This window comes from Phyllostomus hastatus, unplaced genomic scaffold, assembly GCF_019186645.2.
Source record: "Phyllostomus hastatus isolate PE091 unplaced genomic scaffold, TTU_PhHast_1.1 phas_scaffold_39, whole genome shotgun sequence".
Taxonomy (NCBI): domain Eukaryota; kingdom Metazoa; phylum Chordata; class Mammalia; order Chiroptera; family Phyllostomidae; genus Phyllostomus; species Phyllostomus hastatus.
In genome coordinates this window covers 9223403-9241206 of record NW_025334028.1, presented here as the reverse complement: position 1 = coordinate 9241206, position 17804 = coordinate 9223403, and the positions used below count along the sequence as shown (strand labels likewise).

At 34.8% G+C, this 17804-nt stretch overlaps 1 protein-coding gene across 8 annotated transcripts in view; it reads left to right on the top strand.

Moving 5' to 3' along the window:
* WDFY3 (WD repeat and FYVE domain containing 3) overlaps positions 1–17804 on the top strand; it is a 271299-nt gene that overhangs the window by 176711 nt on the left and 76784 nt on the right. For 7 of the 8 annotated variants that reach the window (XM_045820302.1, XM_045820298.1, XM_045820300.1 and 4 more), the window contains 8 exons: positions 2189–2262; positions 2346–2507; positions 3985–4079; positions 7227–7347; positions 7552–7769; positions 11537–11772; positions 12887–13021; positions 15489–15668. In XM_045820302.1, coding sequence (XP_045676258.1) covers positions 2189–2262; positions 2346–2507; positions 3985–4079; positions 7227–7347; positions 7552–7769; positions 11537–11772; positions 12887–13021; positions 15489–15668 — 1221 coding nt within the window. The remainder of the gene's footprint in view (positions 1–2188; positions 2263–2345; positions 2508–3984; positions 4080–7226; positions 7348–7551; positions 7770–11536; positions 11773–12886; positions 13022–15488; positions 15669–17804) is intronic. The other variant, XM_045820297.1, reaches the window with a different exon arrangement.

Below are 17804 nucleotides of genomic sequence, written 5' to 3'. Positions count from 1 at the left end.
AACCAAGCTTAGCTTTGTTTTTATCTAGTAACTGACATTTAAATCACAGATTATCTTTAGTTTCAGATTTTTTATTAAAATCTAATACATAAACATCAGAACTTCAGGTGCTTGACAAATGTTGGCTTTCTTTATATTACCTTGCTCACTTTTGGGCTTTATATCGCATTCCTAATTACCTCAAACCACAGTTACCTATAAATATATAATTCATCCTATTTTATTAGAACAGCAATTTGACAAATATAAATAAAATAATTGAAATGGCATCAAGCATTTTCCCTTTCAGTGGTTGTTCTAGAATTTATAATATACATACATGTGTAATAATTTCGTCTATCTTCAATGTATATTTTACTACTTAACCTACAGTATAAAAACCTTGTGACATATATTTCCATTTTTCCCTCCTGTTCTTGGTGTCATTGTTATCCAACATTTTACTTCTATTGTTTATAATCCCTACAATACTCTGTATTATTTTAGCTTTAAACAATTATCTTTTAAAGACATTTTAAAAATTATTTTGTATTTTCCCACATATGTAGTTTTTACGGCATTCTTTACTCCTTTGTGTAGCTCCAGATGCCCATTGGGTACAGTTCCTCTGCCTAAAGAACTTGTTCTAACATTTCCTGCAGTGCTGTCTTCTGATAATAAATTCTGTGTCTGAAGAACTCTTTATCTATTCTTTTTGAAGGATATTTTTGCATATACAATAAGTCTCATTGACTTTATTTTCATACTTTAAAGATATCAGTCATTGTCATTTTTAGTATCTTCCTCTTGGAATTTGTTGGTTTTTTGAGATTGTGAATTTGTCATTTTTGTCAAATTGGAAATTTATTTGTAGTCATAATTTCTTTTAACTATTTCCTGGTGCCTTCCCCCACCTTTTCTGGACTCCAGTTACACATAACTTAGGTTGCCTGATAGTGTCCCAAAGTTGCTAATGTTCTGTCTACTAATTCCTTTTCAGCCTTTTTTACCTCGTGCTTCATTTTGATCAGTTTGTGTTCTCAAGTCTTCAAGTTCACTGAATTTTTTTTCTGTAATGTCTAATTTGCTGTTAGTTTCATCTAGTATATTTTTGGTTTTCATCAGTAGAAATTTATTTTGGATTTGGTTATCTTCTATTTCCTCATCATGCTCATATTTTTTATTATATACTTTACCATATGGATCACATTTTTAATGGCTTTTTTAAGGTTCTGATAATTTCATCATCTCTGCCATTTCTGGGCTATTTATAAAAATTGATTTTTTTCCTATTTACGAGTCATATTTTCCTTTTTATTTGAGTACTTGGCAAATTTTGATTGCATGATAAATTTTCCATTAGTGAGTGCTAGATTCATTTGTATTCCTTTTAAAGAATATTGAACTTTGCTCTGGTTTTGCACTTATCTTGATCCTTTTGAGACATGCTTTTAAGCTTTGTTAGGGTGAACCTAGAAAAACCTTTAGTCTACAATTGATTTAGCCCCACACTAAAATATTACACTTCTGAGACTCTAATTCCCTATGTATGAGGAAATCTCTACAGTCTTGTTGGTGGGGTGCTCTGTGTGGGTTCCAGGAATTCTTTGGTACACTGTGTTTACACTGGTTAATTGCAGTTTTGGACCCCACATAAGATTCCAGTCATTCAGTCTTTGTATTCAGTATTGACAAAATAATATCCAGTCATTGATTCCAGAGAAACTTTCTGTAGATCTTGTCTTTTCCATTGATTACTCTAGTAGGTTGATTTCAATAGGAATTCTTTATTTATAAACAGAAGCAGAAGTTATATATACAGGCAGGTTTTTTAAAAGATTTTATTTATTCCTAGAGAAAGGGAGAGAGGGAGAGAAACATTGATGGGAGAGAGAAACATCAATCAATCGCTTCTTGTATGCACCCCCAACCGGGGACCAAACCCACAACCCAGACATGTGCCCTGACCAGGAATCAAACCAGCGACCATTTGTTTTGGGGAACTACACCCAACCAACTGAGCCACTCTGGTCAGGGCTACAAAAGCAGTTTTAAAGGACTTCACCAAATAAAAAGTATAATAAAAGTGGTTAATTCAGTTAATGAATGAAATAATTTTTATGTGCTGCATTTGTATTGCAATGTTCATTGACTTGGCATTTGGTGTGTTTTTTAACCCGAAGTATACTACTATTTATTTTTATTATAGGTCTGGCTCCATGCACCATATGAACTTCATCTTTCTTTATTTGAACACTTCATTGAACTGCTCACAGAATCCAGGTATTAGTTAATACCTGTGTAGTCAGTTGTTTGCCTGTAGGAGAGAGGAAAGTGTAGTGTATAAAGTCGTCTTTCTCTTACAGTGAGGCTTCAAAGAATGCCAAATTAATGAGGGAATTCCAGCTAATCCCAAAGCTGCTACTGACTCTTCGAGATATGTCTTTATCCCAGCCTACCATTGCTGCTATTAGTAATGTCCTGAGCTTCTTACTGCAAGGTTTTCCCAGCAGCAATGATCTGCTCAGGTAGGGAAAACTTCTGTATTTGTCTGTTTATTAACTGAAAATAATCAGTGAGTTTAAAATGAATGAAATGATTGTAATGGGTTCTTATGCACATATATATTAATATCTGTAATATTAATATTATTCAAGATCTTTATAAGGTACAGAATGCATGCATGTCTCAGTATCTTGCCTTTGTAACACAAAGCCAATTGTTGCCACTAGTTAATAATATAATATTGCTGAGAAAAGATACAGGAAAGAATCCAGTGGATTGATTTTCCTGGACATAACAGTGTTCAGTATAGGGATTCTCTGTCCCTCTTCCCCAAGCCCTGTTAACTTCTCTGTGTACAAACACCCCCCCTATAATGAGTATGTGTCTTCTCATCTATATTTATTCACTATTATCCAAAACAGATAATAGGGTGTTTTTTTTTTTCATTATTCAAATCTTTTATATAATATGAGTATTATTTTGCTGCTAATGAGAATATGGCTTAAGGCCTATTTATGGGCTTTAGAAATGTTCTAACATTTGTATGAGAATTCCCATCTTAAATGAAAATGGGAGGAAAAAACTACCCAGCTAAAGAACTTTCCTAGTAAAGAATTACTTAAACTGATCTTGGCCAGCACATTTCATGTAATCTTCTAGGCAGCAGTGAAATCATGCCTGCTTACTCGAGTATTCCCAGTAAACTAATCTCTAATCTTTGTAACATGTAAATCACTCGTGTTTATATTAATTTACCTTGAAAGCATTTTTAAAACTTAATGACAGATTTAAAACTGAAGTTTAAAAATTATTTTTGTGATTGTTGCTTTTATTAACAATATTTATTTCAATCTTATCCTGGTACTATAATGACCTCTTTGCTAAAATTATCACTGAAACCTATTAAGCTTTTAGTTTTCTTTACAAATTAAGAAACTGAGGCCTAGAAAGGTTAAGCTACTTGCTCCACAGTTAAAAACTGGTAAGAGCCAGGATTTTAACCTTAACTTATGTTTCCAAAACCTGAATTTTTAACTACTACAGTGTATGCATATAAATATTAGGACATTTTAATTTGGATCATGCTGTTTGATTCATGAAATCATTTTGCTTAGTGCATTAAAGGGCTCCATTCTAGAGAAGTATATTTTAAAGCATTTTAACATATAAAGGGTAGGGCAGGAACAGCTTTACAGTCATTTGTATGGAAAATAATATAATAATAAGCAATAATACAAGAATAAACTTTGTGTTTTACGTACTCACAACTGTAAACCTACTTTTCCCTCACCCTGCATAATGTTCATTGCAAAGGTCCTAGGGGAAGTAAACCGAATGTAATCACCTGCAGGTCTATAGATTACTTAAATAAAGAAGTACTATTTCGTTTTTCCTTTGTTTGTTTGGGGGGGGGGGGTGTTTGTTTCTAGGGGGGTGTGTTTTGTTTTTTGGGGTAGAGAAAAAAATAAAACTTATAACCTTTTTTCCTTGTACTTAAAGGTTTGGCCAGTTTATTTCTTCTACTTTACCAACCTTTGCGGTTTGTGAGAAATTTGTAGTTATGGAAATAAACAATGAAGAGAAGCTTGACACTGGTGAGTGGATTCTGGAGCTTGACCGCTAATTACTGTGCCCTCTTCTTCTGGCACAGGTTAGGCCTGCATAAGGTCTGATGCTTTTGTATCTCTTGTCTCCTAACATTACTGTATTTAGTCTTTTACAGTTGTATTTGCCTTAAATCAAGCCTACACAATATGCAGAAGTTCAGAATTACCCACAGAATTTAATAAGATGTGACTTTTACTTTAAAAATAAAATATTTCCCATTTTTAGAGGACTTACAACATCGTTCCTTTTAAACAGCAAACTCTTCCAGGGTGATATTTTAACATTATCTGATTTTTTTTTTAAAGATTTTATTTATTTATTTTTAGAAGAAAAGGGAGGTGAGAGAGAGGGAGAGAAACATCAACTGGTTGCCTCTCTTACATGCCCCATTCAGTGACCAGACCCACAACCCAGGCATGTACCCTGTCTCGAACCAGTGACCTTTTGCTTTGTAGGATAGTGTACAACCAACTAAGCCATGCTGGTCAGGGCAACATTGTTTGATTTTTTTTTTTAATTAATGTATATCTCTTAAGAAACACAGATGCTTGCTAATGTGAATTATATCTGCATTATTGTTATTTTCATTTTCCTGTTAAATATTTAGTAATGACTTAGGGAAGGAACTTTTCACCAGAATCATTTTGTGTAAATATAAAATAAAAACAATTTCATAAGTTGTGAGATTCTGGGCCCATGACAGCAACTTTTTTTTAACTTTTCTCATTTGGTGCATATTTTTCACCTCTGTTTCGATATTTTTTTCTCCTATATATTCTAGGACAGGAGATTTGTTTGCAAAGCATTGGAGGAAACTTTTAGATGGACCTGTAATCAAATTTACAATATCTTATACTGGTCCAACATTATTACATTATTATCCTGTTAAATTATTCCAAAGTCATATCACATAAATGATTTCCTTCAAACCCTTACAACATCCACCTAGAGTGTAGAGGGAGAAATGCTCTCAGTATCTGCAGTATCACTGTCTCACAGAGAAGTGTCTGTGTTGGTTCTGCCATCTGGAGCACAGACTCTCCAGTGCTTTATGAATAAGAAGAGAAAGTGGTGTACCGTCATGTTTTTGAAAGGAGAATCCAAGAGATTTGAGAGACTAAGTGACTTCCTGCGAATCACTGAGCGGCAGAACATAAGACCCTGACCACTTATCTACTGCTAGTCATTTGGAACACTACTAGTAATTTGATTTCTTTGGTAAATCAAATTAGTAGTGGATGAGAAGCAGAAAGATAAATGAATAAATTATTGAGTGCTTTATATCTGCTAGGCACTATGTAAGCACTTTATGTGATGTTATAGCAACCCTATAAAATAGGTATTATTGTTATCTCAGTTTTATAAGGGGGGAAACTGAGGCCCAGAACTTAATCTTAAGTAAAAGAAAAGTACCTGAAGTCATACTACTGCATGTGAACCCAGATAGTCCAAACAAACATTATTAACTTTCTAACCACTATATTTTTCTATCATATACTGGGATTATTTCTAGGTTCTGAATTAATATAAGCTAAGTAAATAGGAATTAAAAGTGAAAGTACTTTAAAAATCTTTGGAAATGCATAACATTTTTTTCAAGTATAAGAGACGTGGGAAAAATATTTTTCTAGTCTTCATATTTCTAGGTTGGTGTTGAATTCAGTAATCACAACTAATGTAAACTTTTCTTTAAGAACACAGTAGTAGAGATGTATAAATTAGCTAATTTTTCCATTGATCTGCAAAGTTCATTGGTATTCTCATCACTTCATTGCTGTTTGAAATAATAGAGAAAGTTTGAAGCTCCTTACTGGTCTTGTTAGTATTGACATTAGTACATTTATTGTGTATTTGCTATGGATAAGGACTGTATTAAGTATAATATGTTCCAAAAAATGTAAAACATACTTTTTTTTTCTTTCAAATAGTTTACACAGTATACAGGATAGTGCTACAAAGAAGAAAATGGCTTGAATAATGCTAAACAGTGATATAATAATCAATGCAAAATAAGAAGCATGGAAGGGCAGTGCAGTATGGAATAAATAAAGCACCAGTGCAAGTGGGAAGAGTTGATCTGAAAATTCAGAGTTCATTGTTTTAAACTATATTTGAAAATTAGGGGAAGCATTACTGACAACAAGAAAATGAGATATAAAAATTAAGAATTTTAAATTTCTGTGTGGATTGTCATTTTAGTGAAAAGAAATAATTGAAAGGAAATAACTCCTGAATCAATTTTAGTTATATGGCATGCTTTCATTGAGACACACTGGTAATTTGTGAGTTACCAGCCCTGTGCCTCTGAGAAGGCGAGCGAATCTTGAGTTCCCCTTGGTAAGCTTGAAGTACCCTTCCCAATGATTAAGCACTAAGTTAATGTTTAAAAGAACAATGTTTAAGGGGACAAATAGTCCCTTACCCAAACTAGTAAAAGCATATACCCATAGTAGTTAAAGTTAAGCCTGAGCTGCAACACTGGAATGAAGAAAATCATGTGGCTTGTGACTTAATGAACTCATAGCTCATTAGTGGCAGAGCTACACCCAGAACACTGGGCCATTGATGCCCAGTCTTATGTGTGCCCAGCATTATCCATTGAGAACCATAAGCTTTCTGTTTTCTGCCCTTTCTTTTCCAGTTTCTCTTGTGCATTTGTGTGCCTTTGCCTCTTTTCTAAGCTATTTAGTTTTAACTTTTCTTTAGGTATTATGTTTATTAAATAGTGTATGCTGCTTCTTTTCCATTTTTAAATCTGGTTAATTTAACTATTTATGCCAATCAAAAAGAAACTGGAAATTAAGGAATTGGATTGTTAGTTTTGTTCATGTGATTGTTATTTAATTACTTCCCCCCATTGGTAAGGTAGGGAAATATTAATGTACAAAAGAACTCACAGCCTTTATTATCACTTGTTTAGATTATATCAAATGTAAATAAACAATTTTCAGGATTTTAAAGAGAGCTGCTTTAACAGATTCTTTTCTTTTTTTGTCCACTTTAGTGGCAAGTACTTCTGGAGAAACTGTTTTCTAAAAGATACACATTTCAGTGAGATTTTCCATCCAACAGTTTTGGATATTTTATCCTGATTTATCTGCTAGGGCAACTTAATGTATTTATTTTTATTGTAGGAACTGAAGAGGAGTTTGGAGGTCTTGTATCTGCTAATCTTATACTTTTGAGGAACAGACTTCTAGATATCTTGCTAAAACTAGTTTACACATCTAAAGAAAAAACAAGCATTAATTTGCAGTAAGTAAAATCTTTTTAGAATTGATGGTACCGATTGCTATTACTAGTTACAAAAGAAAGAATTTTCACTGACTTTTATATTTTTTAAAACCTGAAATTTATAGTATCTCAAGAATAAAACTTAGTCTTATTTTTCTTTATAACTTGAAATCCTAATCACTGAAATTAATATGTTTTCTTTCTGATCCATCTCTCTTTGAATAGAGCTTGTGAAGAACTGGTCAAGACACTGGGTTTTGACTGGATTATGATGTTTATGGAAGAGCACTTGCATTCCAGCACAGTTACAGCAGCCATGAGAATTCTTGTTGTCCTACTGAGTAATCAGTCTATTCTCATCAAGTTTAAAGAAGGACTCAGTGGTGGAGGGTGGCTGGAACAAACAGATTCTGTCTTGACTAATAAGATTGGAACTGTATTAGGTATGAGACTTTTGTAGTCAACTGCTTTAAAATAAGCTATTGTGTTTTGTTTTGTTTTGTTTTTGTTTTGTTTTTGAATCTTATGTAAGCTTATACTAACCATGAAGAGTCTGAATTTTAATTAATGACAGAATTAAAAGCTTAGAAGTTTTCAAACTTAGTTTTTTTTTTTAATTGCAAATTAAACTGAAGTCAGGGACAGTATTGAGATGTGAAAACTCAAGGGATTTCCTTATGATCTGCTTGTTGCATAGTTCCCTTTATGATCTGTAAGTAAATAACTAGCAAGTTATCAGAACGGAATCAATGACAATAATATTTTGAGTTCTTATTCTGTTCCAGTTAACTAAAACCTTCATTTTCACACTAGCCCTATGAGGTATAAATGCTGTCATACCCATTTTATGGATGAGAAAGTCAAGGCATAGGGGTGAAGAAGACATGTGTCAACCAGGAAGAGTCAAAATTTGAATCCAGGTTACTCAGAGCCAAAGCCCCTGTTTTTAACAGCTATGTTATATTGCCACTCAAAGATTTAAGCTCAGAGTTTCATCCAAAGCTGCTTATTTGCTCACCAGTTTTATGCTGTTTTCAATGTGGAACTGAGCATTTAAGTAATACTAGAAAGTTATAGTTTGCTATGCTAGATTAATTTAAACTGTTTTATTTCTGTTGGTATTAATGATCTTACTTTGGAAAATACATTTTCAAGATAATGTTTTTATTGACAATTATAATCATTCAATTTTTAAAGTTTTAAAAAATATATGTCTTGATAACATTCTATTTTAAAACAATGTAATTGTATTCTGCAACAAGCATCAAGAATATCTATTTACCTTGTCAAATGGGGAAATTGGGGACCAGAATTAATTAATTTGTTTGTTTGTTGATTGATTGATTGATTGATTGTCACCCAAGAGGATTTATTCGAGAAAAAGAAAGGGTTACAACTCAGTGTGTACAGACACAGCAAACCACATGCACACTCTCGAGATCAGAATTCAGTATGTAATTTATCTGTTAAGAAATGTAAAATATCAATAGGTAGGCCTTGCCTGTACTAATTTCTCAAATATTAAAGCAAATGACAAGAAGGCAGCTTTACATAGGGTTGTTTTTTTGTAGTTTTACCTGTGGAAAATGTCTGAAGAAACTTTGTGTGTGCTGAAGAATGAAATTCACTGTAAAATGATTTCTTGAGAAAACTTCTGCTTTACAATATGAATTTTAAATTATTATCATTAGATACTTTTAAGGACTTAAAAATTAATCACTATTTTGAACTGACTCCAGGGAAGGGATATAGCCAACAAATGTTATTATTAGAAATCGTTTGGTAGCAAAAAATTTAGTTTATTTGCCTTACTCATAGCTACTAAGGGAATAAGTAATGAAAGGCACAACTGAATGGGAGTTTTTAATGCTAGTCTTCAGCCCTGCTTCTCTCTGAAGGCCGAGAACTCCAGTAGTAATGACACCTAAGATTCGTGTAGCACATTGTGGTTTGCAAAATTCTTTAATATCATCTCATTTGACCTTCATCATTCTGGAGACAGATACATATTTTATGGTATATATGGTACATTTTATAGGAAATAAACCTAATAAGTATAAATTAAGGATTAATTTCTCTAATTAAGAAAGTGAGACTTTTAATTGCTCAAGGTTCCTGAGTGAAACGGTAATAGTGTCCCTCTCTTGACTGTTGATCCTGTGCTTTTTTCTGTCCTGTGTGACTTCGGTGATGTCAGGAACAGGTGGTTGTAGCACATCTGACCTACCCGACTGTATGCTTTAGAATTAGTATATCCTTCACTGATAACTGCTTATGCATAGCATAGGCTGCTTTAGTTCTAAAAGAGAAAGCTAGGTATTTATATTTAAATTTGATTCAACTTAATTTTTAATTTTTTCCGAATATCTCTCTGATATATATAAATGTGTATGTATACAGATACATATATATATATAATCTCATTTGATTCTGTTTCTCTTTGATGAGCAGTCTAATGTTTTTGAGTGTTTTATTCACATTTATTTATATCAAATTTTTCGTTATGAAAATATCTATGTAGCTGTAATTTGAACCTAAATTAATGCTTAATTGTTAATAACATATTAAGTATTCCCTAAGGTCAATTATAAGGAAAAAGAGAGTGTGAGAATGTAGAAAGGAAAATGATCCCTAGTATTCATTTAGGAGCTGTAGTTTAATCAAAATTTATTTTCCTATTAAAATATAAAATTTCATTTTATGTCTTTTGATTTCTTAAAGCTAAAGATTTTATACTCATAATTTCATTTAGAATTCACTATAAACAAAATTCACCCAGTTTCCTAATGCAAACAGTCTTTCAGAAATGTGGCAATGCCATTAAGAAAGCCCAGAGAGACGACGTGACTGTACAGGCCCTAAAACAGAGTTATGGGGCTCCTGTTCCTAGTGCCACCACCCGGTACCTTTATAACTGTGAGCATGTCACATATTTTCTGTGTCATGAAAAGGATAATAGCCATTTCTGACTCACATGTTCATTGTGTTTGAGCAATGAGATGAGATGTATTAAAGGGGTTGGTAAATTGTTGTACAATTTTTTGTTAATTAGAATAGCATACTTCAGAAGATTAATTCATATCATACAGAAAAGGCAGTTAGTATGAAATATTTAAAAAACCACCTAGACACAGATTTCTTTTTTACTATAAATAGAAGCAGGTATATGCTTGCTTAATCCTAGAAAAACAAGGTTGTATATTCATTGAAATGAAATTGGTTCAGAGTAAAATCAGTCCTTCCCCTCTTGGTTGCTATTCACAAAAGTTTTCCATTGAAACGCCAACGAGCATTCATTCTGTGCTGTGCACTGTTTTGGGTTTGGGGTGGCAAAAGAAATAAGTGTTTGAGTTATATCCTGAAGGCTGATACTGTGAGCTACATTAATAAGCAATGACTGTCTCCTGGCAGAGCTCTATTTCTAGAAAGGACGCTGGATGTTCAAATAGCCACAGTACAAGCAGGCTCAGATTTGCTTCCCTGCTGCTGGGCAACTTTCCTGCAGAATTACAGATCATGTTGTAAGGAAAGATTATTTTGTTTAGTCTTACCTCTGAAGTTGTAGATAATGTAAGGTTAAGTAGTTTATCATGATTTTCATGACAAATAATATATTATCTAAATTAGGACAATTGTATAGAGAGAGAGGGGATGGGAAGGAGAAAAAGAGTGAGAGAAACATTGATGTGTGAGAAAAACATCAGTCAGTTGCCTCTCACACGCTGCCTACCAGGGACCTGGCCCGCAACCCAGGCATGTTCCCTAATGGGGAATGAACCCCCAACTTTTGGGTTTCCAGGCTGGCACTCAGTCCACTGAGCCACACCATGCAGGGCAGCAATTATATTTTTAAGTTACATTTTTGTAACAACCTGCACTTCAGGCCATATTTTAAATTTTACTTTCTTCTTATAGAAATGTTAGAGCTCTTTTGAAGTCATTCTTTTAATGAGCAGAGTTTATATTACTTCTTGTATCTGATTATCTCAGCAATGTTTCAAGACCTGGATCCTAATAGGCAGGCTTGCTGAAGTCAAAGAGAGGGGAGTAGAACTTGACTGAAAGATTAATTTATTTAACAGTTAGTTGCTTATATTAATATGAATGTTCTGGTGGAAATGTCACACGTACTGAATTACTCCTGTCTTTGTTAATGTAGCAGAGTAATCAATTATTAATTTTGTGCTTATTTTATTTCCTCTTCTCTTAGGATTCAATGTGGGCAGGAGTGCTGGTGGAAGATCGACGGTTAGGGAGATTAACCGGGATGCTTGTCATTTTCCTGGTTTTCCAGTTCTGCAGTCATTTCTTCCTAAACACACTAATGTCCCTGCTCTCTATTTTCTGCTCATGGCATTGTTTCTGCAGCAGCCAGTTAGTGAGCTGCCTGAGAACCTGCAGGTCAGTGCGCCTGTCATCAGCAGCCGATGTAAGCAGGGTTGCCAGGTAGGAATTACCTAGTAAGGTGTAAGCATAATTATGTGTGCCCCCAAATCACTACAGGGCAATGGGTTAGTCACAGTAACACCACTGATTCCATATCATTTTCACATTTAGGGTTCAGGGACCAAATAATCTGCAAGTATCATAGAAAACTGTCCAAAAAAGAAATCCATTATCTCTATTTGGTCTTTTTTTTTTTTTCATTATGGTTACATGATTATATATGCGTAAAGACTTTAGATGACATTTTAACAATGATATAAAGAATTCTTTTGAGTTGTGTGATTTTATTTAAAAATATGAGTTCATTTCTGTAGAATTAAAGAAGGGAGTGATATGTATACCATAAAATTAATTGGGTAGGCATGGCAGGATTCTTAGTGCAAGTCTGATTAGAAAACTATTTTTGATTTCTTAATGGTAAAAATATCCACGGTAGGCAAACAGTAAGGCTTTGCTTGATTTCTAGTCAAAGACTTATGGATATTTATATACAGACTATGTGTGTAGCACTGCCAAGACTTAGGAATTTAGTTTTAAACTCAACTGTATGTGTGTCATAGTGCCATGTGCAGTTCAAATCAATTCCAGTAATTGACAAAACCTTTTAAGTGAAACCACTGAGTCTATATCTATACGCTTACATTAAGTCAAGATAAAGATTTATACTTAGCAGAGTTTGGTTGATTATATAATTTTTCAAAATAACCATGACACCATAGTCATAAAGTGTTATATAAAACTTCTATGAATAAATCTCTCCAAACTGATTTTTATTTTGTCCGATCTTATCTGTATATCATCCAAAAGTGAATTAGATCTCCTGGCTAATTAGCATGTGTTCTTTTTTTTTTTTTTAATTTCCTATGGAGAAAAAAGTAGAAAACAACGTTTTTAACATAGGGACCTAAGATAGGAAGATACATAATTTCACTTTTCTTTTGTAAATGTAAAAATGAGTTTTAAAATATAGGAAGGAGGAGTGCTAGGTCACTATTTCTTCATCATTGCTCACTTTGAAAAAACTAGTTTCAAAGAAATTATAGAATGTTAGAACTTCTGAGGATATCTGCTGAAAAAATTGTTGGTGGCTGATTCTTCACTTTCACTTCTGCAGTTTGATTTAGATTCCATTTGGACATTTATCTTTGGAGTTCCTGCCTCCAGTGGAACTGTGGTCTCTTCTATTCATAATGTGTGCACTGAAGCTGCTTTTTTATTACTGGGAATGCTCCGCAGCATGCTGAATTCAGTGAGTTTACTGAGATACACCTGTTGATAGTTCTCTTGCTTGTGATATTTTTTTAAAAATGGAGGGATCTTTTGGAAACATAGCTGTGTATTTACAGCATGGTCTCTGGAACCTCAGCCTTTCTGTTTTGTTATCTTTAGTGTAATAACAAACTATTCAGTAGTTAAGACCATTAAGGCTGGAACTCTGAGTTCAAATCCCATCTTTGATACTTAAGTTACACTAGCCTCTGTGTACCTACTTTCCTCATGTATAAATTGCTGCTGATAATAGAATATATCTATTAGGGTCATTATGAGGATATAATGATTTATCTGTATTTTGCTGTGTATAGTGTGCACCCACGTTTTTAGCCCAGACTTTCAAGGGAAAAATATTTCATTTCAATTTTTTAATTCAATTTTTATTTCTTTATATTTAGAAACAAAACTGATTATTGTATTTCAGGGTATTATTTTGCATACAGATATTGTTACTGCCTTCTAGAGTTACACTTTTAATGCATAAGCATAAATAAAAAATTTAAAACATTTACATAAATACAGAATTAGTACTATCCATTTATAATGTGCATCCTTATTTTTCCCTCAAAAGTTTGGGCAAAAAGTGCACGTTATATGTGGCAAAAATACAGTGTATACACAAAGCACTTATAAGAGTGGCTGGCATATAGTAGGTCTTTCATAGGTGTTAATTGATATTATTAGTGCTAAAATATATATTACAATGTGTGCATTTTATATATTTAATATAATATATATTGTAATATGTCCTTATGCTAATGTTATTTGAAATTTTAAAATTACTTTTATTAAGAGGTTAAAAATCATTACAAGTTTGTATTTGTTTTTCCTAATTATTTTTATCTTAGATATGAAGAATTTAAAGAGTAAATGACAAAATGTATATTTCTGTCTCTTAACAGGAATACTGTGAATAGTAATTTAATTTGTATACATAATTTAGGATCACACTGTAAGAATTATTAATGAGAATCTTTGGATTACATGTACATAACAGGTCTAATTTTAGTCAAAACTACTCATGTCATTTTAGAAAAGAACATTACTATCACATGTATTAATATGGAATGCTTTGGGATTTTTGTTTTAGTTCCTCTTCATAAACAAATATAAACTTCTAAGTCTTTGGGGAAATATCAAAGGATAGGCATTGTTCAGGTATATTATGTTTTTGTTACTTTTTTATCATCATTATTGCTATTGTTACTATATTGCTGTTAAGAAAAAACACACTTCTGTATGTCTCCTGTGCTCTAACTCTAGTCACCAAGTATGTGGAGGCTTTTGTCACACTAGGTGGCTGTCCCACGATTTAATTCAGTGCTGACATTGTCTACCAGGAGATAGCATTAGACTCCACAGGTTAAGGAATCGTTCTCCCAAGATGGCCCCCACAACTGCAGGCACCAATCACCAGTCCAAGCTGTTACCTGTGCTTCTGACCTACAACTATAAATTGGAGGTTTTCATGGTTTGGAAAAATGTTTTACTTACTAGATTACCAGTTTATTATAAGAGGATATGACTCAGGAACATCCAGATGGAAGAAATGTATAGAGCAAGATACGTGGGAAGGGACATAGAGCTTTTATTCTGTATCTGCCCTGCCATTCCCCCAGCACCTCTATATGTTCCCCAGCCCAGCAGCTATCGGAATTTGAGTTTTCAGGGAGCCTTTATTACATAGCACAGCTGATTAAGTCATTGGCACTGGTGATGAGCTCAGTCTGCAGCCTCACTGGAAGTTGAGAGGTGGAGGGCTTCAGGACTGAAAGTTCCACCCTTTCATCATGTGGTTGGTTCCCTTTGCAGCCCTCATCCTTAGAGCCTTTCCAAAAGGTACCTCATTAACATAAACTCAGCTGTGGGCCTTATTATGATTAACAGAACACTTTTACACCTCTTATCACTTTGGACATGCCAAGGGTTTTAGAAGCGATGTGCCAAGAATGGAATGAAGACCTAATACATATATCTTATTATAAATTACAGTATCACAGTTGTATAGTGGTTAAAAGCATTGTAATTATCATTTTACTTATGACAGCGAGAAGCTCAGAAAGGTGAAGCAACTTAACTTCCCCATCTTGTATCTTACTCACAACTCTGACATGATGGAGAGTGGAGCAACTCTTGATAATTCAGCCACTATTGTCAGCAGCCGTGTTCATGCTGATAAGTGGTGAATAATCTAAACCACTGACTCATTACTGTGCTGTGAGCACTCCAATGATGAGACAAACATCCTGTCATTTTTAGGGGTATTGTTTGGGGGGGTTTTGTTTTAGTTTATTTCAAGTTTTGTTCTTGTGTGTGTTTTGTAAAAGAGTTATGAACTATCATATCTAGTTTTAGAAGAGTAGTGAGTAGTGCATTTTGTAAAAGTAGTTTCTAACAGTGTCAGTTTTTCTAACATACTGTTTTTTTTCTTGTCCCTATGACAGCCTTGGCAATCAGAAGAAGAGGGATCTTGGCTCCGAGAATATCCTGTGACCCTCATGCAGTTCTTTAGATATTTATATCACAACGTTCCAGACCTGGCCTCCATGTGGATGAGCCCGGACTTCCTGTGTGCATTAGCAGCCACAGTCTTCCCCTTCAACATTCGCCCTTACTCCGAGATGGTAGGAAAGGGGGAGGAAAATGTCAAACTGGAATTAGTCTGCTTCGGTGGTTAGCAGATTTTTTTTCTGCCAATCTTTTAAGCTTCTTACTGAGTTAGAGTTTCATAACTTTCTACTTTACCTCTTACATCATTATGTGGTGTCTAGCTCCCCACACTCTCCTGCTTTCCCCAAAATAACAGTGAACTCTGCTTCCTGTTCTCATTTACCGTATTTTGTAAGTTCCTTATTAGTAACTTCCCTCTCCCAGTAGCTATGAACCCAGTTCTTATTTTATGTGATAATATAGCTATGTAGTTGTGAAATGTTGTTCCAGGTTACAGAACTCTGGTCAAACCAAATTTATCTCTACTTTATTTATCTCAGCAATAAGGCATTTTCTAGATTTAGGCTATACAAGTTAGTTAGAGGGTTCTTTGTCTTCATAAAAAATGAAGTATGTTTGTCCTTTTTTTAAAATATATTTTATTCACTATGCTATTACAGTTGTCCCATTTCCCCCTTCACTCCCCCCTGCACACCCCTTCCACCCACATTCCCCCCCTTTAGTTCATGTCCATGTGTCATAAGTTCTTTAGCTTCTACATTTCCTATACTATTCTTGCCCTCCCCCTGTCTATTTTATTCCTATCATCTATGCTACTTACTCTCTGCACCTTTTCCCCCTCTCTCCTCCTCCCACTACCCTGTTGCTAACCCTCCATGTGATCTCCATTTCTGTGGTTCTGTTCCTGTTCTAGTTGTTTGCTTAGTTTGCTTTTGTTTTGTTTTAGGTGTGGTTGTTAATAACTGTGAGATTGCTGTCATTTTACTGTTCATATTTTTTATCTTCTTTTTCTTAGATAAGTCCCTTTAACATTTCATATAATAAGGGTTTGGTGATGATGAACTCCTTTAACTTGACCTTATCTGAGAAGCAGTTTATCCGCCCTCCCATTCTGAATGAAAGCTTTGCTGGATAGAACAATCTTGGATGTAGGTCCTTGCCTTTCATGACTTGGAATATTTCTTTCCAGCCCCTTCTTGCCTGCAAGGTCTCTTTTGAGAAATCAGCTGACAGTCTGATGGGAACTCCTTTGTAGGTGACTATCTCCTTATCTCTTGCTGCTTCTAGAATTCTCTCCTTCATTTTAATCTTGGCTAATGCAATTATGATGTGCCTTGGTGTGTTCCTTCTTGGGTCCATCTTCTTTGGGACTCTCTGAGCTTCCTGGACTTCCTGGAAATCTGTTTCCTTTGCCAGATTGGGGAAGTTCTCCTTCATTATTTGTTCAAATAAGTTTTCCACTTGTTGCTCTTCCTCTTTTCCTTGTGGCACCCCTATAATTCGGATGTCAGAACATTTGAGGATATACTGGAGGTTCCTAAGCCTCTCCTCATTTTTTTGAATTCTGGTTTCTTCATTCTTTTCTGTTGGGGTGTTTCTTTCTTCCTTCTGCTCCATTCCATTGATTTGAGTCTCGGTTTCCTTTCCATCACTATTGGTTCCCTGTGCATTTTTCTTCATTTCACTTAGTGTAGCCTTCATTTTTTCATCTAATCTGCGACCAGAATCAACTAATTCTGTGAGCATCCTGATTACCAGTGCATCTTTGAACTGTGCATCTGGTAGGTTGGCTATCTCTTGGCCACTTGAAAGTATTGGCTCTGGGGCTTTGATGTGTTCTTCCATTTGAGCCTTTTTGTGGGGCCTTTTTAGGGTCTGGTCCCGCCTGTTACGTAGTGAGAGGCGGAGCCTTAGGTGTTCACCAGGGTAGGGCAACGCAAGTTGCTGGGTTGTGATGCTGTATGTGGGGGCGGGGTCAGAGAGGGAACAATGGCGCTTGCTCCTCTCTTTCAGATTTCAGTCCCCTCTGCCACTTCCCACAAGCAAATTGAGCCCTTCTGGTGCTGGTTCCGGGTGGGTGGGCTTGTGTACATTCTAGGACTCTGTGGGTCTCTGCAACGAACTCTCCTGTGAGGCTGGGAGTCTCTCCCAGACCTCAACCTCCATAAGTGTTTTCAATCAGTGCTTTTAGGCTTTATTTCCCAGCGTTGGGGCCCTGGGTTGCGAGGTCTGTCTCGCTGCCCATTTTCACCTTGTTTATCTGCGCACAAATGTGTGACTGCGGGCAGCCAGCTGCCATGGACACCTCA